General features: G+C 43.9%; 1 protein-coding gene across 2 annotated transcripts in view; it reads right to left on the bottom strand.

The window, feature by feature from the left end:
• Positions 1 to 27,412, bottom strand: part of sfswap (splicing factor SWAP) — a 401,543-nt gene that overhangs the window by 321,683 nt on the left and 52,448 nt on the right. Inside the window, exons 5-7 of one of the 2 annotated variants that reach the window (XM_060935514.1) lie at positions 15,742 to 15,967; positions 14,940 to 15,076; positions 1,347 to 1,491 (exon numbers count right to left, since the gene is read on the bottom strand). In XM_060935514.1, the coding sequence (XP_060791497.1) occupies positions 1,347 to 1,491; positions 14,940 to 15,076; positions 15,742 to 15,967 (508 nt within the window). The remainder of the gene's footprint in view (positions 1 to 1,346; positions 1,492 to 14,939; positions 15,077 to 15,741; positions 15,968 to 27,412) is intronic. The other variant, XM_060935515.1, reaches the window with a different exon arrangement.

Below are 27,412 nucleotides of genomic sequence, written 5' to 3'. Positions count from 1 at the left end.
TATCTTTGTTGAAAAATTCCGTATGTGCGTAAGCAATGACCTTTAAAATCTGTTTGTACCTTCCTATCATGTCATATGATCAGAAATATGCCATTATGTTATGATTTACACACACACATACATCTGAACATTCCATCAGAACAGTGATGTAATTAAAATGTGACCTGCTCTCTCTCTCACACACACACACACACACACACACACAGAGATATCAAAATGATGTCACTTACTCACCCTCCCATAGACACACACACCCCTCTCTGAGGTCACATACACACACACACACACACACACACACACACACACACACACACACACTCGACAGACACAACAGCCGTTTAGAGAGATTATAATTTGTTATAAAAGGTGTTTGTAATCTTTCATCTTTGGCGAGAATACTGCGAATAAACAGCAGTGAAACCGATCTCTGGTTCTCTGTTTTTTTGCGGTGTTCCGTCCCAGACGTCTGGGTGGTACGAGGGCGGGGGTCCCGAGAAGTAAGTTGACCGATTGACCGTTTCTGACTGGGTGAACCCTAACAATACTAAAACAATTATCCGCCTCAGGCTCAGTGAATAATCACCTCGACTATTATTCACCAATATTCGCTTTGCCTTCTGTCAATAATTGTGAGTGTATTAGTTAGACCAGTGGTTTTCAAAGTGGGGCCTGGGATCATCCAGGTAGGAGCTCTCTTTTCTCCATTTAGTATGGTGCTTCTCAGAGATGTGCTCGAAGGAGCATCGTTAGTGCTGTTAAAAATCGGTTGTCTTTCCTGCTTTGCAGTGGTCTATCGATCCGCCGTTTGCAATAGCGACATCAAGACCGCCGATTAGTTCCAAGATCGAAAGATAGTTTGGGTCAGCCAATCGCTGCACGTTTTGCAAAATGTATGGCTTTCAAGAGGTTTTCCGGTTACGGAAAGAAGCGATTCGCTCCGAATGTTTCGCGGGTCACTTCTATGCTGAGAGGGGCTCGGCCAAAATCGAACCTCACCCCACCTCTAAAATTTTCTCCTCGGATTTGGACGATTCACAAGAACGACCCATTTGGCTAACAAAACTGCGGAAATCTGCGGATCTGCGGAAAACTGTCATCCCTGCATGACGGAAATCACAATCGATCATTACCAAAGCTATTCTATTTATGATTTATATTCAATAACTCAAACAAGTAGGTATATAAATAATGTCAACTTGAACCAAACGTGATGTAAAACAAACATCCCAAAATATTATTGTGCACATTTATATGAGCCTAGTATTTAAAGAGTTGGCTTGGGTCCATGACATTTATTTTACAATTAAAGGGTTCCCTAGCTGCAAAACATCAGGCATTGTACTTACGATCAGTGGTGTACTCTGTTGATGGTACTTGTGCTGCTACCTCTTCCTCAGGCTTGGTGGTGATGGCTATATTTCCATTCTTCTCCTGCTGGGCTTTGCGAATTAGTGCAGCCAACGGATGGTCTGGGTCCATGACCTGCAGGGGCTGGAGTGCAAAAAGAACACACTTTCAAAACCCAGCTATTGCCTCCACCTCCAACATTTATCCAAAGAAAGGACTGATTTAGATCGCCTCAAATGATGCGTGTAGATGTATCCATGTTGTGTAGCTTAGGTGGTGTTTACATTAGACCGTATCAGCGGATCATCAGATTAACGTTTTTAAAACGATTCGCGTGCACACAGCAACACCAATACACGGATACGCTCGGCTCCGCAGGCATCCTGCGCTCCAAATCACTCCGCCCTGAACAGCGAGTGCCCTCTGGAGGGTGCGCACTCCGGCCCTGCGCAGCTCACAGAGCGCGCGAGTGAAGCGCACGAGCAGTGATTCGGGACAAATAGCAGGAAGTGAAAGTCCGTGCTGTTTTTCAGCAGTCGCGTCACATGACCAACGTGGCATGACCAACGCCAGCAAATCAGGAAGGTGGATGTCACAGTGACGTTGTCCAATGACGACGTCAGCTAGAGCTCAGCACAGCGTATCCTCGTTCCTCAATGTTTACACAGCACCGGATCAGATACGTAATGGATTGAATACGTGGGCCCTGGCGGATTCAAGTTGTTCCGCCTGTGGAGTCGTTTCCCGGCGTTTTAATGTGAACAGACAGTGCATCCGCGACGAAAACGAGACGGATACGGTCTAATGTAAACACCACTTCAGAGAGGCTTGATGTGCATTCCTTGAAAATCTCAGCGATGCAATACTGCTGAAAAAGTTCAAGTGCATAATCTGGACCAATTTCGTTTTTTTTTTTAATATGAAAGTATGTCCCTTTACACACTCATCCAGAAGGGTAATTTTGCACAAGGCCATCTGTTTACAGCAGAAGAAAAATAAAATCACAAAATGCGTCTGGAAAAATCCCAAGGGAGTCTGCAGCCAGATTTGTGACGTTACCTGCGGAAGCGCCAGCAGGCTGCGCGAGCTTTGCACGGTTTCAGTGCACAGCCTGTGTAGACCAAGCGCTCCCATTTCTCTCTCATTGTCCGGTCTTTTGGGAAACGATGAGTACTAATCCCATCATGATTGGTGTTGCTACACCCTCCTACGATACATCTGTTAGCCATTTTAATAATTACGCGATAACGTTGAAGAAACTTGCAGAAAACCACCAAGTCGTTTTCTCATAAACAAACCAGCGCTGACGTAGGATTCAGAAGGAGGCGTCCCGCAGATGACGTCACGAAAATCAGTGTTTCCCGGGAAATCCAAATGCTGAGGTTTTTCAGAGGCGGACCAATTCGCTTCAAATGTCTTGATTTCAACTGAATTTTTCTGGTATTGCGCAAGATAAAAAAAATTGCAGAGAATGCAGAATGTTACAGATATTTGACCAAAGTTTAATATAAAATAGGAGAATTACATTGATCTTGCTCCTGAATTTACCCGTGAAATGCACTTTAATACTGACACCTTTCTGTTTTAGTCAGTATTAAGTTTTTCAGCAGTTTGTGCTACAGGAGCTCTTCTGTGGGATTGGACCATATGGGCTAGCCTTCGTGCCCCATGTGACTCAATGAGCCTTCGATACCCATGACCCTGTTGCCGGTTCACCGGTTGTCCTTCAGATCCTTGGACCACTTTTGATAAGTACTAACCACTGCATACCGGGAACACCCCACAGGATGTGCATTTTGGAGACGCCCAGACCCAGTCATCTAGCCATCCCAATTTAGCCCTTGTCAAAGTCACATATACCAGAAAGCTGCTTAAACCGGTGCAAATCTAACCCTGCTCGGGAGGTGGTTTAAGAAATTTACTCCGGAGTAAATGCTAGCTTGCGGGGCAGCACCGATATAAAATGGGACGTCTGAACGCTACAGGGGTAGACTTGCTACGCGTGAGGAGAGTTGATTACATACGGGCATTGCATAATTTGCATCCTGGTATTTTGCGCTTCCAAAATGGTGAATATCAACAACAACAGAACTGCGTGTCTTCCAGTGTTGCCAGATTGGGCGGTTTTAAGTGCATTTTGGCGGATTTGAACATATTTTGGGCTGGAAAACGTCAGCAGTATCTGGCAACACTGGTGTCTTCATCCACGTTGTTTTCCCGGCGCTTGGTGATGCCATGACAACCGGAAAAAGGAAGTACATTTTCACGCATGCGCATATTTCATTTCCGCATTATTACTATCGTATAGCACGGCCGCAAAAACTGCCGTGTGAACGCAAGTGGGGCTGCACCGGTGCTAACACGCTTCTCTCTAGTAAGCAGGTTTGTGACGTGTGAACGCGCCACAAAATTTACACCGGTGTAAGATATATCGCAACAAAATACATCGGTGCAGCATCGATGCAAAAAAAAAAAAAAAAAACCCGTCACCTGAATTAACAAAAGGATTACACCGAATGCTGTGTTCTGAAAACTATGCAAATCGTCATGCCCTCACACAAACAGAAAGGTGCGAAGAAACGTTCACAAGTGTGATCAAAAGTTAGTTATTTGAATTGTGACAGAAAACCTAATCAGACACCATTGTATTTATTAGGGCTGTAACAATATGCGTATCGAAATACGCAGAGCCACGATCCGCGTCGCGATACAAGAAGGCAGAATCGCGGTACACCCTTTCAAACTTCTCCTCAGCCCAAAAACAGAGGCGCTTCCAAACTTCAATTTATGAATACTTTACTTTTTATTTAAATTACATTTTAAACTTACTTAAATTACTTTTATTTTTTTTTATATCTATTAGTAAGTCGTTTTTTCGCCGACCTGCGACAATCTTCTGCGAGTCACGCAACGTCCACACTCGCCACTGGCAGAGCATTCATTTCTTTTAAGCGGTCACCATTCTGGTTGCTACGCGGGGAGCGAATCTGTAAACAAGCAGCTCATTGGCTGGCTAGGTGTGCCACAAGCCAATCACAATCACTTGACCGGAAAGGCATGCAGTGTTGCCAGATTGGGCGGGTTTAGGTGCTTTTTGGCTGGTTTTGAACATATTTTGGGGTGGAAAACGTTAGCAATATCCGGCAACACTGAAGGCATGTCTGCTTGGGCGGAAGCCTTCTGCGGCAGTTACATTTTGACACGCGAGCAATGTTTCACCATAAAAATTCCGTAATTTCCATCTGTTTTCCGCGATCACAGAAAATCATTGGCCCTATGAGAGTGAGACAGTGAGAGAGCCACCCCCCCAAAAAAAATCTTAACGGATTTACACGATTTGGAAAAATGACTTTCAGAACCGAAAAAAACAGAGCTTCCGGCTCAACAGTATTATTTTGAGAAATAAAACAATCTTTGGATATACATTTGTGCATACATATTACTCATTCTCTGCAGTGGTCTGAATTATTTGTTATTAAATAGTTAATGTAAGTAAGTAAATGTTAATAAGTCAAATTTACTACTTTAAAAAAAACATTTAAAAAAAATCGTGGGCGTATCGAATCATGGGTCAAAAATCGCGATACGAATCGAATCGTGAGTTGAGTGTATCGTTACAGCCCTAGTATTTATCTTTCATTTTTATGCTCACTTAATGCTTCTCTGCAACACGGACCACAAAACAAACAAACGGAATATTAAAATCACGTAATCGAGTTCAAAATGACTCGTCGTCAGACATAACCAGTAGAAAAAGTCGTCGTCTAAAGCACTTTGATGTCAGATGCCTTCAAAGCAGCTCCAATTGTGTCAGGAAATGTAATATCTTAACATGCATTTTCAATTCATTCTACCGTGGGTGGCTTTTAAATGCTGGAACAGAGAACAGAAGTAGGTTCGATTCGAATATTACGACTCCGCCGGAGATGAACACGCTTCCCCAATGAGTGCATTAGTACCTTGTTTTGAAAGCGTCTATACAGCCCATTATCATGTCTTATATAATTTCTAAAACATACTCTGCTGCACAGAACATAGAATGTTTGAAAAGTGGTTAAAACGCAGAAAGTATGAGAAAAAGTCGTGATTTTGGCCAAGGTGAAGATCCAGTTTCAGAAAATGTTGTTGCTTAAGAAGCAACTAACACGACTGAACAGGAACAAGAGTTTCCTTTTAGTGCTTCACCAATTCAAAGGGACACATTATGAGAAACTCACAGTTTCAGTGCTTGTACCAGGCTTGTGGTACTCGAGTCCGACTCGTGCCCTAATTTTAACGACTTGTGACTTGACTCGGACATTAAGTGCATTCGGACTCGTAAATTGGAGACGAGGACTCGGGTTTTTTCTTTATTTTTTGCAACATGCCATAATAATTTGGCATAAAATATTTCATTTCGTGCAAGAGAATGCACATTCACCTGTTCATACGTCATGTTCAGGAACAAACTCACGTTAAAGGATATGGGACATGAAACATAAAAGCACGCTATATCAGTTTCTTTCCATTAAAAATATGAATTAATTGCATCAACAAATACAAAATCATCTATTAAATTCAGCAAAATCGTTATATTCGTGATTATATGGCATTTCTGCTCGACTTCCGATATGCATATTTTACAACCGGAAGAGCCGCTGTCACGTGATCATATGTCACAAAAACTTTCGGGCACAGCACAAGCGGGTAGATGAATGGAGAAGTGGATGACAAGAAAATTGTTTTTATAGTCTTTAAAGTACGTTGGACATCATGGTGTATTGTGCTGCTTATGGTTGCAATAATTCCAATGGGAAATGCCCTGGAGTAAGTTTTTTTGCATTCCCCAAGGACCCGAAGCTGAGGAAAGTCTGGGCTCACTACTGAGAGTTGTAGCCTCTCAGCTTCATACTTTCCTTGCTCGTAATGATCTCTATGAACCCTTTCAGTCAGGCTTTCGCAATATGCATAGCACTGAATCTGCTCTCTTAAGAGTTGTTAATGACCTCCTGCTCTCAACTGATGCTGGTCATCTCAATGCCCTTGTTCTCTTGGACCTCACAGCTGCCTTTGACACCGTACATCATGAGATACTCATTTCCAGACTGTCTTCTTTTGGCATTACTGGCTTAGCTTTATCCTGGTTTCAGTCATATCTAGCAAACAGGCAAAAGTTTATTTCTATTGGTGTTCATAAATTATCTACTGCTACTGTTGCTCAAGGTGTGCCTCAGGGTTCTGTCCTTGGTCCCCTTCTTTTTATATTATATGTTTCTCCTATAGGCCAGATTATTCGTAACCATGGCCTTAACTTTCATTGTTATGCTGATGATATTCAAATCTACATCACTATCACCCCTTCCATAGCCTCTGTTCAGCTGCTAAGGACTTGCGTCACTGACCTTAAAGGATATGGGACATGAAACATAAAAGCACGCTATATCAGTTTCTTTCCATTAAAAATATGAATTACTTGCATCAACAAATACAAAATCATCTATTAAATTCAGCAAAATCGTTATATTCGTGATGATTATATGGCATTTCTGCTCGACTTCCGATATGCATTTTTTGCAACCGGAAGAGCCGCTGTCACGTGATCGTACGTCACAAAAACTTTCGGGCACAGCACAAGCGGGTAGATGAATGGAGAAGTGGATGACAAGAAAATTGTTTTTATAGTCTTTAAAGTACATTGGACATCATACATTGGACATCATGGTGTATTGTGCTGCTCATGGTTGCAATAATTCCAATGGGAAATGCCCTGGAGTAAGTTTTTTTGCATTCCCAAAGGACCCGAAGCTGAGGAAAGTGTGGGCTCACTACTGCCGTAGAAAAAACTTTGCACCTACTGTTTCCCACAAACTGTGTTCGGACCATTTCACAGAGGATTCTTTCAACTTTAATACTCAGGTACTGAACGAAATTAATTGCCAAGCCAAATTTAAGAGGCTACTGAAAGATGGAGCCGTTCCCAACGTCCCAATTCAGGAACAAGACGGCGGAGTGAAACCAGAAGTGCTACGGCCACCACGAGGTGCATTCGCTAAGCGTCTGAAAGCCGAGGTAAGGATTAGTATTATAATTTTGGGTGTATCAATTCTTGATTATTTAGCAACTATTATTAGCAACTATGCAGATTCCGACAAACATCGGTGAGGACAATAGGCCGTATAGCCGGGTTCATGGAGGCAGTGATGGCGCCATAATATACAGGGCCTAACATTCCTACAACTGTAGAGACAGTCAAGAAATCCTGTAACATTAATGAACATTTAAATAAATGTTATGTTGGTAAGTTTGTTTAACTTTTCTTAATTTTCATCTCTTTCGCCAAACGGCGTAGTGTTGTTGGCTGTGTGATGGCGTTTCGCCATTTTGAATGTTTTCATCTCGGACTCTGGAAGCATTGTATCTCAATCAATCTCGAAAAATATCAGCAAAAAAAAAAACTAGCTTGCAACGGACTTTAGCTAGATCTATGATGAACTTTCAATGTATGATACAAAAATAATACTTCTTTCAACAGATCATTAGCCTTTGAGCAGAATTGTTTTTAACTTACCAGGAAGTGTTATCCAGCCGACCGCTTTCAGTTTCATGAGGGCTGAATGAACTCTCACTCTCAGAATCATCTGACCCGTCAGAGTAAAGACAAGATCCATGTTCATGTGAATTTCCAGCTATCGGTTCGAATTGATAGGGTCGAACTTCACATCTCTGTGAAACATCGGGAATGTCACTGTCGATGGTGTCCATTTCGGTAACCTGTTTACATTAGATTCCCAAGCGCTGGCTCCTTGGAAAGTTTTTGTGACGTCACGGGTCACGTGACCACCTAGCTCATTAACGAATCCTTGTTTTACGCTGATGTATAAAAAAACTTGAATAATGTGATGATTTTCACATTTTTGACGCCCTGCAGTGATTTAGATGGCATTTCTTATGTCCTTTATACATAATTATACCCAGAAAAAAAATCCATGTCCCATATCCTTTAAAGGCACTAAAATGCCTGGAGAGGACGCCCCTAGGATTGTCCGCTTTGCTTATCCAGACTTCTCGTGCAGTGGGAAAAAACGCGCTGCTATGTGTTCACTATGTAGAAGAACTATCGAGGAGACGACGGGGACGACCTCGAACTTCAATCGTCATTTGGCAAGACTCCACCCAGAGAAGGAAGGAAGTGGCACGCGATGTTCATTGCGCTGTTGATGGTGGGTGGGGTTTGCTTGCTGAGCGATGAACTAGCTAGTGTTAACCCTCTCTCATGTTATTTGCCCTGTTGATAGTGGGCGGGGCTTGCTGAGCGATGAGCAAGCTTTTTCTCTGTAGCCTATTAACGAAAACGGGGCAGTCGAGCAGGAACACCACAGTAGCAGAGACGCTTTCACATAAAGGCAGCAACAGCCACCGTCAAATGGTGCAGTTATACCCCTTTTCCACCAAATCAGTTCCAGGGCTGGTTCGGGGCAGGTGCTGGTGCTGGTTCACAACTTGTTCAACTTGCGAGCCAGCTGAGAACCAGTTTGCTTTTCCATAGCTCGCGGTGCTAAGGGAAGCCACGTCAGTTACGTCGCTGCGTTTGCATAATCCTTGGCGCGAATATCGAAGCAAAAACAACACGGGAGAAGCAGCAGCAGCAGCAACAACAATAATAATGGATGACTTTGCGTTTGTACAGCTGCTGCTTCTCGTCGCTTAAAAATGGCGATCTTTCGCGGTCTTGTTATTGCTGTTGGGCTTAACAGCTCCGCCCCCCCGCTGACATAAGCGGTTCTTTCCTCTGGCCCAGCAGAGAGTTGGTGCTAGCCTGGAACCGGTTTTTCTGGCCCCAGAGCCAGTTCTTTGTCAGTGGAAACAGAAAACCTGGTTCCAAACTAAGCACTGGCCCCGAACCAGCCCTGGAACTCAGGGCTTTGAACCGGTTCAAGGAACGAAAACGAAAACCGGGAACTTTTTCTATTTCACATGGAACAGAAACGAAACCAGAAACTTTATTATTTTTTATGTTCCGGAACAGAAACGCTTATTAAAAATAATGGTAACCGGTTAATACCGGTTTTTATTTCGTTCCTCAAAGTTTCCGTAGCCTACAAATAAAAAAGTCATTCTTCTCCTGCGCAAGTTTCTATGACCCGCTGGGGTTCACTTCCTGTGTGACGTTTGCTGACTGAATGTAGAGTGCGGGAGGGTGGACTACTATCACGTCTCCACGTCTTAAATAAGAGGTAAATATTGCAGTCTATCGTTATTCAAAAACGTCAATTTCAAACACGATATCAATATATTTGTCCACGTTAATGAGAGGCTCGCGAACATTAAATGACGTTAACCTCTGTTAGCCTATCAATGCATAGGGCCTGACTAGCCTTTGGTAACACACTAAACGAATTATCTTTCATTTTTGGCACTTTTTCTGTTTGTGTAGATGGGAAGACATACTGAGAATCCAAATCGCCAACATTTGAAATAATAATTGTTTTGAATTATTTCTTGTCTTATTTAATGAAGGTTGTAATAGAATTAGCCTGCATTTGGCTTAAGCTGGATGAGACGGAGACATAATTTTATAGCCATTCGTTAAACAGCTGACAGGGAACGTAATTAACCGTTCCGGGAACGAAATTTTTTTGTTCTAACCGGTTCGGGAACGTCTATTTAATGGTGGAACCCAAAACCGGAAACGTTAAAATTCCGTTTCTGTTCGGAACGAACCAATAGGAAAAAAATTCTGGTTCAAAGCCCTGCTGGAACTGCTTTGGTGGAAAGGGGCATTAGAGTCTTGTTCTCGGACTCGGCTTGAAATTCTGGCTCGTACGCAAACGTTTGGGTGTGTGGAGCCGACCAACCTACAAACTCTGGAATAAGACACCTAGTCGGTTTCTTTCAGGCTGCCAATTTCAGAAAACGTGCCGCTTCAACAAGCCGTTCAGATTCGGCTCGCCTTTCTACGTCACAAAGGCAGATCATATGAATTACGCCGCTCCTTTATCCGAGTATCTGTACTCACGGCTTGAGAACTGCCTTTTCGAATAAACATTCATCAGGAAAGTGCTACCTGATTAGCCGGTGGGGGGAGCTGTGGCTCGTTATCATTTAAAGGAACAGGCACTCACTCGAATGGGCCGTTTTGAACAGGGCTGTTTAGACAGGGTGAGAAGGGAGCTGTGGTGCTTTATCCTTGAAGTATTTTGACTAAAGTAAAATGTCTGTGACATACTAATGCTGTGTTCACACTTATACCGGTACGAAAGTGGTATAACTGTATCGATACAAAGTATACCGGTACAGTTTAGTGCATCTGTCCACACTAGCGAGAAATATGTTTGCGGTTTTCTTTCACGGAAGTTGAAATGCGCATGCGCGAAATGTTTCCGTGGTTACCGAGTAACTTCCTTCCGAGAATATGGCGGATGAAACGACGTGTGTGTGCTTTTTGTTGTCAGTGTACAGTCTGTATTTCTGGTGGTCATTTATTCAGTCGAATCGTATAAAATGCGTGAGGCAGTTGAGAAAGAAACAAGGAAAACGAATCTCCCTTTCTCCCCCTTCCCTTCTCTTCCCCTCCCTTTCTCTAGCCTGGGAAATCCCATGCTGCTTTGCACAATCGTCCCGATCTGAAAAGACAGCATGGAAACCATGGTCTAAAGCAGACCTGGGCATTTTACGGCCCGCGGGCCGCATCCGGCCCTTTGGTTCATTCTGACCGGCCCGCGTAAGGTTAATTAGAAATTACAAAATAAACGTATTTTCTAATTTTACCTCATGCATGGACTGAATGTGCATTACTTTTATTTTGAAGTTGTGTTCAACAAAAACGCAACGCGCGCGACATGACATGAAATCCCACGAAACCTAATCCCGCGATAACTACTTCCGTAATTTGTCCAGACCAACCACAAACTTGTACGTCATCCTTCAAACGGTCCAGCCAATCACATAGGCTACGTTCACACTGCAGGCTGAAGTGACTCAAATCCGATCTTTTCGCCCATATGTGACCTGTATCCGATCTTTTATTGACAATATGAACGACACAGATCCGATCTTTTCAAATCCGACCCAGGCCGTTTGGATATGTGGTCCTAATTCCGATTTCTATCCGCTCTTTTCATATGCGACTTCAGTCTGAACCGCCAGGTCGCATTCATCCGACTTACACGTCATCAACAAGCCACAAACGTCACTATTCTGCGCTGAAGTAGGCGGCGGGTCTCTCAAAAAAAGTTACAACAACATGGCGCATAATCACGGGCGCAGATAGAGGGTGGGACTCGTCCCACCCAGATTTAAATTCACCTCGCTCGGTCCCCCCCACTTATAGGGAGGAAAAAACGTCTATGCTGTCTTTCTTTGCATAAGGCAAACCTCACGGAAAAATCAAAAGACTAATTACCATTCGGTTTATTGAGGTGCACAGCAGTGTATACATAGTTGCAACAACTCACATAAAACAAAACAAAGGCTGATATTCGGTTGGTTGAGCTGCGCAGACTGCACAGGTTGCGAGCTCGAGCTTGGTTGCTATGGTAACCCACAACAAGTTTGACAGGCATATCGGGGTTGGGGTTGGTTTGCTGGCAGCTTTGTCCCCCACAGTTCAAAAACGTATCTGCGCCCCTGCGCATGACATCAATGCGAGGGACGCTTCGGGCTGTGAAGGTTCTGAATCTTCTCAATGGAAGGACGCAGAGGTTAGGGAGCTGATTTCCATTTGGGGGGATGCAGCTATTCAAGCTAGATTGGATGGGTCATACCGCAACCGGGCGGTTTTACTTCCGTAAACACTGGCCATGCTCACTGCGTGTGATGTCGTCGTATCCTGCAATGCGCATGCGGAACACTTTTAGGTCGCTTTTCGTTCATACGGAGGATCACATACAAGTCGCATATATTTGTTAATGTGAACGACCTCACAAAAAAATCGGATTTCACAAAAAAATCGGAATTGAGCATTAAGCCTTGCAGTGTGAACGTAGTGATAGTGTGACGTCACTAGCAAGCGCCGGAGCCCGAGCCGATCTGTAGATCTGATACCTACACCGAATCGACACGGCATCATTATTATAATATGATGTATCTTGCTTGATATTTGGAGTAGAAAGACGATATTGTGATGTCTTTACTGTGTTTCGGGGTGAATGTGACTGAAAAAAAAAAAAAAAGGTACAAACGTTCACATTTTGTTAACCATTGTTTTGGGAAATTTGATTGAATAAATGACATTTTTTTGTAAGGCAACCTCGTTTTTTCCATACTCTTACCAGTCTTAGCAGCTTGTAAAAACAATGTTATTTATTGCTTTATATAAAGAAATACAATTAATATTATGCAGAATTTAGTTCAGCCTTTTGGTCCGGCCCTCCACAAAATTTTCTGTTTCTCATGTGGCCCCATGGAAAAAATAATTGCCCACCCCTGGTCTAAAGGCTCGCCTGAGTTAGGGAGCCAATCAGAGAGTGGGGAGGGGTGGAAAGACGGTGACGCGTACTACTCGACAAACGGAAGCTGTTCTGAATAGTTTAGAGCGAAAGTTTGTTTTAAAAAAAAGAACAGCGTTTGGCGTTACAGTCTTTCGTTGACACGAAGACAGATGCCTTTGCCTTGCTCCCGACAGGGTTTGGTAAAAGTCTCATTTACCAACTAGCCATATTTGTCTTGCACAAACAGCAGTAATCGTTCGGTGCCATTGTTTTCCTATTTTTGTTTTGCCTTCTCTTTCCTTCTCTTCTTCGCCTCTTCGTCGCTCTAACTACGTCACCGGGTACAACTGCCATGATTGGCCATGGGCTACGTATACGCCAAATGATAGACATTCGCAACGTCCAATAAACGGCCGTTGACAATCGTAAACCACACCTCCCCTACGAGAAATTCAATAGGCGGATTCCAGACCATATTTCACTTGTGATATGGTCTGGTGTTAGCCAGACTACCCTTTCTCCCTCTTTCCTTCTCTTCCCCTCCCTTTTCCCCTCTTCCTCTTTTCTTCCTCCCTCTTTCCCCCTCCTTCCCTCGCTCCATGTAGCTCCACGGTTGTTTTGAGCCATTTTGACATTTTATTTGCAGCTGGAAAGCGCGTGCGTATTGTATTGTATGAATAACCTGGAAGACGTAGGAATGGTTCATTGCGCATGCGCATTATATTTGTATCGATACAGAGCCGCTTCATCTGTCCACACTACAGCGAAGCGCTACAGTACCGATACTGTACCGGTACGAAACCCATACATTTGTGGGTTTCGTACCGATACAGTTATACCGCTACAGTACCGGTATAGTTGCTAGTGTGGACAGGTGTTGCGGTACAAAAGTAGTTTCGTATCGGTACAAAATCCCTAGTGTGGACAGGGTATAAGACCTCAGGGAACGATGTCAACTTGTGGAAAGGTGGTATAATACATCACCTTTAATGCTGAGTTTATGGCTATAAAGAAGACATGTTGAAGTGGTGGTTGTTTTTTTGTTTTTTTTTCTAGTGGTGGTGGTTCACGTTACCACTTTTGACTCGAACCATGGATCTGATCTTCATTTTGAAGAAACGCACAATTCTCCACAACACCCCCCCCCAAAAAAAAAAACCAAACAAAATTTCAAATAAAATTATGTGAAAGCTCATTACTTGCTTGATGAACTGCATTCAACTAAGTAATTTACATAAATGCGTCTTTCCCCCTTCATGGTGACCTATCAGCAACCTGGGATAATATAGCAACACCCTAACAACCACCGCAACAACTAACAACAACTTGTAGAGCGTTACTTCTCAACACCCGCTCTGTACCAACATAGCAACCGCTTGCAACTGCCCGAGATACCATCGCACAGGTGCACAGATTAGCGACCCCTTTCTCTCACCCGAGCAACCACCTGGAATACCCTAGCAACCAATGTACACTCAAGTCACCTTGCAACCACTGAGATACCATAGCAGAGTATATATGGTACGAACGGTAGATGTCCCCTTCTCGCAAAACCTTCGGAAGCACATGGGATACCATAACAACTGCCTAACATCCATATACAACAGAGTGAGAGCAGCCTTTGAAACCACCCGAGACATGATCGCACAGTGTCAGGGCCAGTTCTCTTACTGAACATGTTGCTAACAGGTCAAATCAGCTGAACTACTTTTCTGGACCCCTGGCCACTACAAACCCAAAAGGAAAATCTCATCTCATCTCATTATCTCTAGCCGCTTTATCCTTCTACAGGGTCGCAGGCAAGCTGGAGCCTATCCCAGCTGACTACAGGCGAAAGGCGGGGTACACCCTGGACAAGTCGCCAGGTCATCACAGGGCTGACACACAGACAACCATTCACACTCACATTCACACCTACGGTCAATTTAGAGTCACCAGTTAACCTAACCTGCATGTCTTTGGACTGTGGGGGAAACCGGAGCACCCGGAGGAAACCCACGCGGACACGGGGAGAACATGCAAACTCCACACAGAAAGGCCCTCGCCGGCCACGGGGCTCGAACCCGGACCTTCTGGCTGTGAGGCGATAGCGCTAACCACTACACCACCGTGCCGCCCCAAAAGGAAAACCAATCAATCAATCAATAAAAGCACAGATGGTGCATAACGGAGGTGAACTTTTACCTTCATTATCTCCTCTAGACGTGAGCTCTTCTTCGTAGCAAACAAACTGGGATGGAGGTAATTGCCATCTTCGTCATCGTCATCGTCGTCATCATCATCTTCCTCCTCCGCCTCCTTACAATTTCCTGATTTGGATTCTGCAAGTTACAAAATCACTTTCTCGAAAAGCGTACCATATTTTCTGGACTATAAGCCGCTACTTTTTTCCTAGGTTTTGAACCATGCGGCTTATACAAAGGTGCGGCTATTCTGTGGATTTTTCTTCCACCGCTAGGGGCGCTCTAACCGGAAGTAGAATCAAAAATAAGATAGACGGAAAATCAATGCAAAGAAGAATTAGCAGATCTTTAGCAGATAGAACACGCACGACAAATTACTAACTGGTAATTATTTTCAGATCCAGCGAAGATGATTAAAGTGACTTGTGGTTTCAAACACAGGAGAAATGAAGGTAAATAAATACCGGTTATTTTCTCTTGGTTCTGTTCCGTTTTAATCAGCAAAGTTGCTGCCGTGTTAAAAGGCACTGTTCGGAAAGAATCTGTTCAGGTACATACATGTACATTTACAGTACAAAATCGTTCTGTACATGCAGTAAATATCAACATAGATACCTGCGGCTTATAGCCCGGTGCGGCTTGTATATCTTTTTTTAAATTTTTTTTTTTAAAATAGAGCGGATGCGGCTTATATACAGGTGCGCTCTATAGTCCAGAAAATACGGTAATTCTGCAAATATGATGTATTCAGTGAACGTTTTGGGTCAGCAGTATTCGTGCAGGGAGTTTTTCCTGGAACTTACCCCGAGTCTGGTCCTGCTTGCTTTCGGAGGCAGCTGTGTATCGTCCCTCCTTCATGGCTCGAAGGATGTGTTTGTAGTAGGGGTTTAGGTAATGGTCGAAACGCAGGAAGTCGAACTGCGAGTTCCCGGCCTGCTTCGCCTTCAGAACGATCTCGAACTGGGCCCCTTGCTTGCACACAAAGTTCGCAGTGCGCTCAATGATGGCGTGGGTCTTAATGGTCGCAGGCTGAAAAAAGACATCACGTTGGAACGACACTGAGTGGACATTTCATCAATTCACTCATTTTTCAAAGAACGCATAGATTTAAGGACAGATATTGACCGGAACTTGACGTGTGTGATAAATGGTTTACTCTAAACAAGTGTTGCCAGGCAAAACAAACCTCGCCCGGCAGCACTTATTTTATACCTATACGTTGATAATGGTCATATTTCTCAAATCAGCTATCAGGTTATAGTCCTATGAAAACGTTCAGTTTGACCTTTCAAGGTCACTCAAGGTCAAGGTGCCAAATGAAGGCCCGTATGGCACTTCCTATAAGTTGATAATGGTAAACATCTGTCTACCATCAACCGTTTTCAAGTTAAAGCCCTCTGAAAATCCGTGACCTTCAGTTTGACCTTTCAAGGTCACGCAAGGTTAAAAGATCATGGGGCCAAATGAAAGGCCATATGGGAGTTCCTATATGCTCGTAACAGTAAACATTTGTCTATACGCAATCGTTTTTGGGTTATCATGGAAAATGTTATTTTTGACACAAAGGGTGACGTTTCTGGTGACCTTGACCTTCAGCCTGACCCGATTACCCCCAAAATTTAATCAGGTAACCTATGGACTATTGCCCACCTACCCTGAAAATTTGAAGTCAATCAGTGCAACCGTCTAGACGCTAGATTGTCAACAGACAGACGCACAGAACAAACAAACCGCACTGGTTACAATACCTCGTCCCACTTAAGGCCAATTTATGCTGACAACGCAGTCCTCGCAGATAGCGTCGCAGACAGTGTCTGCGTAGCCCCCCCACCTTCGCAGACGCTCTGCGCGCACCTCCCAAAAATTGTGACCACCGCAGAAGCCTCGCAGACAGCGCCGCAGACAAGAGGGCTCTGATTGGTCCACTCTACATCCGCTGTACACGCACTTCCGCTTCCCTACTTTCCCGGTTTGGTTTGTTTTCACGACCGGCATTTTTTAAAACACGAGCAAAGATGGAGCAGCACGAAGAGCGGTTGATTGAGGAAGTACGTACATCTATACAACTCCAGTTCTAGTCATTATAAAAAAAAAACAAAAGTTCTAGTCATTATAAGTAACCGGAGGATAAACACTCCACTAACCACACCCACCAACTACTCCTAGCGACTTCGCGCCCCCTTGCGTTGTGCCGGTGAATAACATCGCGCACGCCTATTATCCCCGCTCAATGATAAATTACAACTGTCTGCGAAAAGCTATCTGCGAAAGCCTTGTCGCAAGAGCATGCAGAGGCCTTTACTCCGTCACGGGCGAGGTAATCAGGATTTCACAAACAATCCGTCATGCAAATCAAGCAATCACTTCCTAAAACTGTGTGTGGCACAATTCACTGACTGAAGCATTTTTATTGAGCATAAATAAACTAGACTAGAACGACAGCACGGTGGAGCAGTGGTTAGCACGGTTGCCTCACAGCAAGAAGGTTCTGGGTTTGAACCTTATGGCCGACAGGGGCCTTTCTGTTACCCCTTTTCCACCAAATCAGTTCCAGGGCTGGTTCAGGGCCAGTGCTGGTGCTGGTTCACAACTCATTCAACTTGCGAGCCAGCTGAGAACCAGTTTGCTTTTCCATAGCTCGCGGTGCTAAGGGAAGCCACGTCATTACATCACTGTATACGTCAGTTACGTCGCTACGTTTGCATAAACCTTGGCGCGAATATCGAAGCAAAAACAACACGGAAGAAGCAGCAGCAGCAACAACAAAAATAATAATAATAATAATAATGGATGACTTCGCGTTTGTACAGCTGCTGCTTCTCGTCGCTTAAAAATGGCGATCTTTCGCAGTCTTGTTATTGTTGTTGGTCTTAACAACTCCACCCCCCCCCCCCCCCCCCCGCTGACGTAAGCGGTTCTTTCCTCTGGCCCAGCAGAGAGCTGGTGCTAGCCTGGAACCGGTTTTTCTGGCTCCAGAGCCAGTTCTTTGTCAGTGGAAACAGAAAACCCGGTTCCAAACTAAGCACTGGCCCCGAACCAGCCCTGGAACTGCTTTGGTGGAAAAGGGGCATGTGTAGAGTTTGCATGTTCTTCCCGTGTCTGCATGGGTTTCCTTCGGGTTCTACAGGTCAAAGACTGCCACAGGCGTACTTGGTGCCAGTCCCAAGCCCGGATAAGACTGGGGAGGGTTGCGTCAGGAAGGGCATCCGGTGTGAAACCTATGCCAGATCAAATATGCAGAACAGATCTGCTGTGACGACCCGTAACAGGAGCAGCCGAAAGAAGAAAAAAAAAAAAAAAAAAAAAAAACAACTATAGAGATCTTGCAGTCACGTGACCGGAAAGTACACAACCCCCATCTTGTCGGTCAAAAACACCGCTGAATACTGCTGCACTCGTGTACAGAATGGATCAATTTCAACCGACGGACTACACGGCTCATTTTTCTAATGAACAGATAACTAGATATATGTCTAAAATAAACGATCTACAGATTAGTGACCCTTATGGCTTACCGGACGGAGTTTTCACGACCGGATTTTGAACTGCCAGCGGAATACCCGGACGTGTATGATTACCTCATTAACTTTCCCTCGCTGTTCAGTGGTGAAGCACTGCGTGCCTATAAATCTCTGGACAGTTATCTTTACAGAGATTCAGGATTTGTCAGCGACTCAGATGTGGCATCTTGTAAACAAGAAAATAACAATCCTCATTGGACGGGTAAGTCACTTAAGTATTGAGTATAGCACTGACCAGCCGATTATAGAATAGAATAAGGTAATTCCAAATCGTCCGTCTTGTTTACATGGATCTGGCGTTGGAGAGGTAGAGGCTTGGCAGTGGAGGTTTGAGTAGCTGTTTTCTGAGCTTAGTCAACAGGCCGGCTCTGTAGCCTCGCTTTTGCTTCGGCTCCCGGCGCCGCCTCCTTCCCTTTGCTTCCAATAACAATCCACGGAGACCCCGCTGGTCTCGCCATCTCGTCCGGAATGTTTTTTTTTTTTTTTCTCGTCCGGAATGTTGTGCATGCGATGGAAATCACCACAAACCGTCATTTTCTGCTGGAAACCAACGTCCAGTAAGTCCATACGGTTGTAGTGGATATTGAAGTCCGGTACAGACAAACACGCAAAAATACACACAAAAAACATAAAAAACGTGCACAGGTAGGGAGAGCTTGTAGCCGCAGCCGTTGTAGTAGAATTGTATATAGTAGGGTTTTCCAGAAGAAAAGGTAGAAGTAAAAGCAGAAGTAGAACCAGAAGTAGAAGGCGGAATATGGCGTTTGACCGACACGATGGCGTCTGTCACAATCTGGATCGGCTGTGACGTCACATGCAAGTGCTCCATACTAGAACCAATTCTCAGAATGAAGCTCATACAAAAAAGCAAAAAAGTATTAAAATCAACCCAGGGTGACCTGTTTTTGTTTTATTTTTTAAAAGAAGAAAATCAATAATGTATAATCTCCAGGCCTGGAAGGCCAAAAGAGACAAATTCTACTCCGCAGCAAATAACCTTGAATTACAAAAGGTGAAGAACAAGCGTGTTTCGTCATACAAAAAAAGGAACGTTCTTCCTGGCGGTTGATGTGGAAAGGCTGTGTAGCCTGACACAAAATAAAGAGGAGTCTGAAGAGAGCAGAGCAGATTAATAATTCAGCAGAGCTGTTCAAAGGACTGGCTTAAAACTAATTGGAAGTCTCAAGCTGGAGGGACTGAAGGTTGCGTTGTGGTACTAATCAAGGTTGCATTAGGTGAGCCCTTGAGAAAAATACTCCGGTCTGGATGGAAGCAAAGGCCCTGGGGTTTCAATACGATCAATGGCTGAAACTGTATGATTGTGTGATTAGGACATCTTCGAGAGCTGCGATTTGATTCTGTGTGCTGCACATTTCCTTTGAAAGTCTGACTGATGCCATGTTCAAGTGCTTGGCTGATTTATACACCACCCAGTCTCATTCGGGATATGCCACAACCCCAGTGAATCGAAACGAACTTGACAGCAAATTAACCAAATATGGAGAACAGTGAATGGTTTAATGAGAGCCTTTTGTCCACTGTGGAGGATTTCTCATTGCTGCTTACCGCACAGACTCCTGTCCTTTTTAATAAGGATGATCTCCTCGACAACAAGATGCTGTGTGTTTTCGGAATTCCAACCCCGATTCCAAAAAAGTTGGGACAAAGTACAAATTGTAAATAAAAACGGAATGCAATGATGTGGAAGTTTCAAAATTCCATATTTTATTCAGAATAGAACATAGATGACGTATCAAATGTTTAAACTGAGAAAATGTATCATTTAAAGAGAAAAATTAGGTGATTTTGAATTTCATGACAACACATTTCAAAAAAGTTGGGACAAGGCCATGTTTACCACTGTGAGACATCCCCTTTTCTCTTTACAACAGTCTGTAAACGTCTGGGGACTGAGGAGACAAGTTGCTCAAGTTTAGGGATAGGAATGTTAACCCATTCTTGTCTAATGTAGGATTCTAGTTGCTCAACTGTCTTAGGTCTTTTTTGTCGTATCTTCCGTTTTATGATGCGCCAAATGTTTTCTATGGGTGAAAGATCTGGACTGCAGGCTGGCCAGTTCAGTACCCAGACCCTTCTTCTATGCAGCCATGATGCTGTAATTGATGCAGTCTGTGGTTTGGCATTGTCATGTTGGAAAATGCAAGGTCTTCCCTGAAAGAGACGTCGTCTGGATGGGAGCATATGTTGCTCTAGAACCTGGATATACCTTTCAGCATTGATGGTGTCTTTCCAGATGTGTAAGCTGCCCATGCCACACGCACTAATGCAACCCCATACCATCAGAGATGCAGGCTTCTGAACTGAGCGCTGATAACTTGGGTCGTCCTTCTCTTTGGTCCGAATGACACGGCGTCCCTGATTTCCATAAAGAACTTCACATTTTGATTCGTCTGACCACAGAACAGTTTTCCACTTTGCCACAGTCCATTTTAAATGAGCCTTGGCCCAGAGAAGACGTCTGCGCTTCTGGATCATGTTTAGATACGGCTTCTTCTTTGAACTATAGAGTTTTAGCTGGCAACGGCGGATGGCACGGTGAATTGTGTTCACAGATAATGTTCTCTGGAAATATTCCTGAGCCCATTTTGTGATTTCCAGTACAGAAGCATGCCTGTATGTGATGCAGTGCCGTCTAAGGCCCCGAAGATCACGGGCACCCAGTATGGTTTTCCGGCCTTGACCCTTACGCACAGAGATTCTTCCAGATTCTCTGAATCTTTTGATGATATTATGCACTGTAGATGATGATATGTTCAAACTCTTTGCAATTTTACACTGTCGAACTCCTTTCTGATATTGCTCCCCTATTTGTCGGCGCAGAATTAGGGGGATTGGTGATCCTCTTCCCATCTTTACTTCTGAGAGCCGCTGCCACTCCAAGATGCTCTTTTTATACCCAGTCATGTTAATGACCTATTGCCAATTGACCTAATGAGTTGCAATTTGGTCCTCCAGCTGTTCCTTTTTTGTACCTTTAACTTTTCCAGCTTCTTATTGCCCCTGTCCCAACTTTTTTGAGATGTGTTGCTGTCATGAAATTTCAAATGAGCCAATATTTGGCATGAAATTTCAAAATGTCTCACTTTCGACATTTGATATGTTGTCTATGTTCTATTGTGAATACAATATCAGTTTTTGAGATTTGTAAATTATTGCATTCCGTTTTTATTTACAATTTGTACTTTCTCCCAACTTTTTTGGAATCGGGGTTGTATATCGTACAAGCTTGAGCCAAGGTCAACCACCAGTGGTGCAGATGATGACTGAGAACCACAGGGTCATCATCAAGAGGCATTTGAACTCTTGCTGATCGAGAAGCTCAGATGGTCTAATTAAGACGGACTCGAGTTCTTGATCGGTCTGAAGTTGTCAGACCTTCAAGTACTGGAAAGCACCAAGCTGGCAAAACACCCAATGCACACATTTCACCATCTTCAAACTCCTTTGAATCATTTCCTCCCCCCCCCCCAACCAAGGGATAGTTGGAAAAAGGGAACGGAGTGGAGCAAGACGTGCAAGCAAAAATGCACCAATGAACCACACTTGTTGCCAACGAGCTGCAACCGAGGGCAAGACCTGCTCCAGAACTGGAACATTTCCATTCCAGAGAGCTTTAACTTGACAAACCAACCCAGCTTCGGAATACTACAACAGAAAAGAAAAAAAAAATTTTACTCCGTCAGCCAAGATAGCAAAATTGGCCATGCTCTCAAGATTGGGAGGTGTGGCCAATCATGGGTGTCTAAGAGCGGATATGGAAAAAGACGGGTTGCACCCCCTCCTCGAGTACGTCATGCTGCCATGTGATCATAGGCGCTTTTGGACATGAGGAACCTTTTTGATAGTTCTTCAGACTGCTGGAGGAAATCCGCTCTTTTGGTGCGTCCGCGCTACAGGAATTGAGAATGATCGTAATTCTTAGAACGCCGTTTTGAGTGACTTTTTTTTTTAAGCTCGTACTTCAGCGTAGGTACTCTCCCAGCACAAGAACCACCACAAGTGATGCAAGTGTACGGTGATCGGTCCAGATGCAAGAGTATGTCGATTGGTCGAACACAAGCCAAGGCAACCACGATTCTTAAAAATCCATATCTTCATAAACATTAGCATGAAAAAAAAAATGGGGGGGGGGGGACCACAGACAAATGGATCGACAGAAGTCCAGGCTTTATTGAGCGTATATGCAACAGAGGAAATGCAGTGCGATTTTAACGTGTCCAAGCTAAATATAAAAAAACTTCGCTAACATTTACTTCTAATGTCACGCTAGCAAGCCGGCTGACGTTGCTTCAGCATTCCTACTGGCTGTGCGAATACAAACTGAAAAAAAGTCCTTGAAGGTATGTAGTTCTCAGAGGACTTCCCCCAGTGGGTAGTTCCTTTCAGGAAGTCCCTTGAACTGTTTGGTCCCAAAGTGACTCCCGTATCTTCAGAAGACGCACTTCAAAGAATTCACCCTTCCCTTTTGGAAGAAGCTGCTGCTTGATAAGGGAGAGCTGGCTGGTGGGTGCAAATTGGCCAAGACTAAAACTCGTGAGAAATTTGGGAGGGAAGGGGAGGACCGTTGACAAGACAAGACTAGTATAGGATACCTCCTTAAAATTTTCAAATCGTTTTCCTAGCCGTGACGAACTATCCAATTAAAACAAGAGCGTCTTCAAAACTGTCCTGGATATACGATCACATCAGTGTCCTGGTTCCAAAAGCTCTGAAACATCAATTTTGATATCAAGGACACTTTAAAAAAGACACATGCGTTAGGGTAGGGGGTTCTCAACCTTTTCTACTTGAAGGCCCACTTTTTCAGACTTGTAACGAGTCAGGGCCCGTTAAAAGAAACAAAAAAGATCCCCAATTATTTTGGTTCATCTAGTTTATTAGAGTCTAATAATCTACTGTAAAGCCTATTCATGGAATACACCTTTAAAGACCTCGTGTATTATACACGCGAGAGTTTACAATATGGCGAACACAAATTCAGGGGAATTTATAAACCTTTCACGAAGTGACGAGTGCAAACTCGAGCGTTGTTCGACTCGATTCCATCGCAGCGAAAGGTTCAAGAGCCACCTTTCTTGTCGTCTTTTGGTAAAATCCTTTGTTCTTTCACTCTTTTACGGTTTGATTCCAACAGCGCAAAACAAAGTAAGCGTCGGTTGTTTTAACAACTAGACCATCCTTAAAAAAAAAAAAATCAAATCCGTTTCCTGTCCACCGGGTGAGCAAATAAATTTTCAGTCGGGAGGGAGGGATTTTTTTTATTTTATTTTTATTACATATGGATGGATAAGAAATTGCAATGCTGCGTTTGCTTTTTCTTTCAGTACTTTTTTATTACAAAAGCAGACACGTTTAATAAAATGACAGTTAAATCAACTGAAACTTGTACAAAAACTTTAAGTTAGCATTTTAAATGCTGACTGCAACATTTGCAAAACTTTTACAAAGGTACTTAAAATGTCCGACACACGGACTTTTTGTAGTTCTAAATCGAGCGTTAGGCCTAGTTCGGATGAAATTACACTATTAAAATGATCACTGAATGATTTGTTTTTCTGAATCTTTACTATTTTGTTGTTCGCTAGAATACCATTTTGCGATTTCACACTTAAGCAAATGTTTGAAAACTCCGGATCTGCTTCCTTCATAGTGGCTGCCATTTTTTTGTGCCGCACGGCGCATGCGCAGAGCTGATTCGATTCTATATTCTGCGCGGAATGCAGGGCTTTCCACAAGCGCCGGCTGCCGGCTACACAATTAAATCCAGCCGGCTACTTTAATGACTATTATTTTTGTAGCCCACAGGCTCTAAATTTTAATTTTCGATTTTAATAAAATTAAATGTTTATCTAACGGACTGACAATAATGTCAAACTGAACCGCACTCATTTAAGTTGTGATTCGTGCTGTTTGTACCGATAATAACCACAAATTCCCCGCCGACTTCGTTGATCGAGGGAGAGTAAAGGCCTCTGCATGCTCTTGCGACAAGGCTTTCGCAAATAGCTTTTCGCAGACAGTTGTAATTTATCATTGAGCGGGGGAATAGGCGTGCGCGATGTTATTCACCGGCACAACGCAAGGGGGCGCGAAGTCGCTAGGAGTAGTTGGTGGGTGTGGTTAGTGGAGTGTTTATCCTCCGGTTACTTATATATGACTAGAACTTTTGGCGGTCGTGAAAACAAAAACCGGGAAAGTAGGGAAGCGGAAGTGCGTGTACAGCGGATGTAGAGTGGACCAATCAGAGCCCTCTTGTCTGCGACGCTGTCTGCGAGACTTCTGCGGTGGTCACAATTTTTGGGAGGTGCGCGCGGAGCGTCTGCAAAAGTGGGGGGGCTACACAGACACTGTCTGCGACGCTATCTGCGAGGACTGGGTTGTCAGCATAAATTGGCCTTAACTCATCCACGGCCCCGACATGCGGTGTGTGCGCGCGCACTCGGCGGAGGCAGTAGTGTGTCAGAGGCGACATCGGAGGGAACAGAAGCAGAGATATCACTTGTTTTGTCTCCGGTAAACCAGTCTTCTCTCGTTCAATTACGTGCTGGCATCAAAAGACACCGTTGGTTGTAAATGAACCCAAACTGAGTGGTTGGAGTGTATTTTCATACACAAATGGAGAAATGTTCGCTGAGTGTGTAACTGTGTAGCCCCCACTGCAGACCGCTGTCGTTGTTAATTCATAGCATGCTCAGCTGCGTGAATGTGTCATGCACCGAAAATAAGAGATTTACAAGCCAGGAACGCCTCATGATGCAATACGCAAGAAAAGAAAGAAGATTTACTGCCATTTTACTTTGTATTTGAGTAAAGTGAATAAATAAATGGTCTGTGGAAAATACATTTAATCCTGGGAACTGCGTGCATAGGAGTTTATTTTGTGTTTACTCCCCCCCCCCCAGCTGGCTACTTATTTGTCATGGCTGGCTAGTATGAGCCTTAGTGGAAAGCCCTGGGAATGCGGAAATGTCAAGTTCGATTTTAGATTTACGAACCCGAAAAAAATGTTGAAAAACCGGCGTTAAAAAAAAAAAAAAAATTCAACCGTACAAACGGCACTCACCTGGCCGGTGGACCGGAACCAGAACATTTTTTAATAATGGCCCTAGCAAGGCGCACCAGCCATAGTAACGCTTTGTCAACAGGAAGACCACTTCCTGTCTTGCATATCTCATGAGGCGGACGTGATGTCAGACGCAACCCAGCAATTGTACCCTTCTAAAAATTAGCTTCAAATTGAAAAACGCATTTGCGGCCGACTGGTTGAGAAACGCTGCGTTAGGTAGGGGATCAGATCATATGCATACCGATAACCATCTTTAGAGCTCGCGTGTTGTTTCCAAAGGAGCACGATGAGGTGAACGCGACCCTTTGAGCGCAATCCGTCATTACGAATGGAAGGCTCCGTTCTCTTCATGCTAAGGCTTGACAAACACAGTTATTCAAAAGGGCACCAAAAATAATCTCGAGACAGCGGAACAAAAAGCTGCATCTCTTCATGAGGAGGTTGCAGCGTGAAGCCCGGCGTTTTGTGAAGTGGAAGGAAGGCAGTCGCTCCATTTCATGTTGCACGATATACGAGGTTTTTGGACACGCAAGCACAATTCTTGAATCCCTCCAATCACATTTAAAGATGAAGATGGGGAAATGGAAATTCACGGGCAAAATTTCAAAGCTTTCGCTGTACTGGTAGAGCTTCGACATTTTGCCAGTGAATTCACATTCCTACATTTTTTAGACCATTTGACAGCTTAAATATTTGACAGCCCCGTGTTTGTATTAAGTTTGGCTCTTCTGTTATGGACAGTGAAAATGTGTATTTAAACGGTTCACTTATCAAGTGGGTGGACAGTGTGAGACACTTAGGTCATATTATTAATTCTAATTTGTGTGATAATCAGGATTGTAGTATTAACAAGGGTGTTTTTAACTCTGCTGTGAACAAATTGTTTGGGTCGTATGGTAAATTATGCACCCCAAATCTGTTGTATTTATTTCGAACTTACTGTTGTTCTTTTTATGGCTCACAATTATGGGATTTTAAATCCCAGGGTTTCACAAGTTGTTGTACTCAGGTGGGGTTTACATTAGACCGTATCAGCGGATCATCAGATTAACGTTTTTAAAAACGATTAGCGTGCACACAGCAACGCCAATACACGGATACGCTAATCACATGACTAATTCGGCACGCAAGTTGAAATGTGTCAGTGCGGCTCATCGCTTCCTCCTCAGCGGCTGCGCTCCAAATCACTCCGCCCTGAACAGCGAGTGCCCTCTGGAGGGTGCGCACTCCGGCCCTGCGCAGCTCACAGAGCGCGTGAGTGAAGCGCACGAGCAGTGATTCGGGACTGAGCCGCTGTGCGCAAGTCACTTCCCACTTGCAAGTGGAAGGATGGCAAGCCTAAAGACAATCATAACTACACAATGGGCAGTATTTGCATCAGTATTTGCAGTATTTTCATACTTTTATACTCTTTAATGAAAGGTGATAGATACAAGGCGAAAGTCCGCGCCGTTTTTCAGCAGTCGCGTCACATGACCAACGCCAGCGAATCAGGAAGGTGGATGTCACAGTGACGTTGTCCAATGAGACACCAGCTAGAGCTCAGCACAGCGTATCCGCGTATCCTCAATGTTTACACAGCACCGGAGCTGACACGATCTGGATTGAATACGTGGACGCTGGCGGATTCCCATTTCCCGGCGTTTCCAGGCGGTTTAATGTAAACGGACAGTGCATCCGCGAAGAAAACGAGACAGATACGGTCTAATGTAAACTTGGCCTCAGTGGAATAAAGCAGTCAGGAAGCTCCCTTTCTGCACTCATACTTGGTTATTAGGTCCTTTATCTGGGCAACCTCATATCTCTGTACAATTTTATGTTAAAACGTTTAAGTTTATTTACAGTATGTACTAGGGATGAGTATTG

Source organism: Neoarius graeffei, chromosome 12 (assembly GCF_027579695.1).
Source record: "Neoarius graeffei isolate fNeoGra1 chromosome 12, fNeoGra1.pri, whole genome shotgun sequence".
Classification (NCBI taxonomy): domain Eukaryota; kingdom Metazoa; phylum Chordata; class Actinopteri; order Siluriformes; family Ariidae; genus Neoarius; species Neoarius graeffei.
Note: the sequence above shows the minus strand (reverse complement) of the source record. Positions and strands in the feature narration are given on the sequence as shown.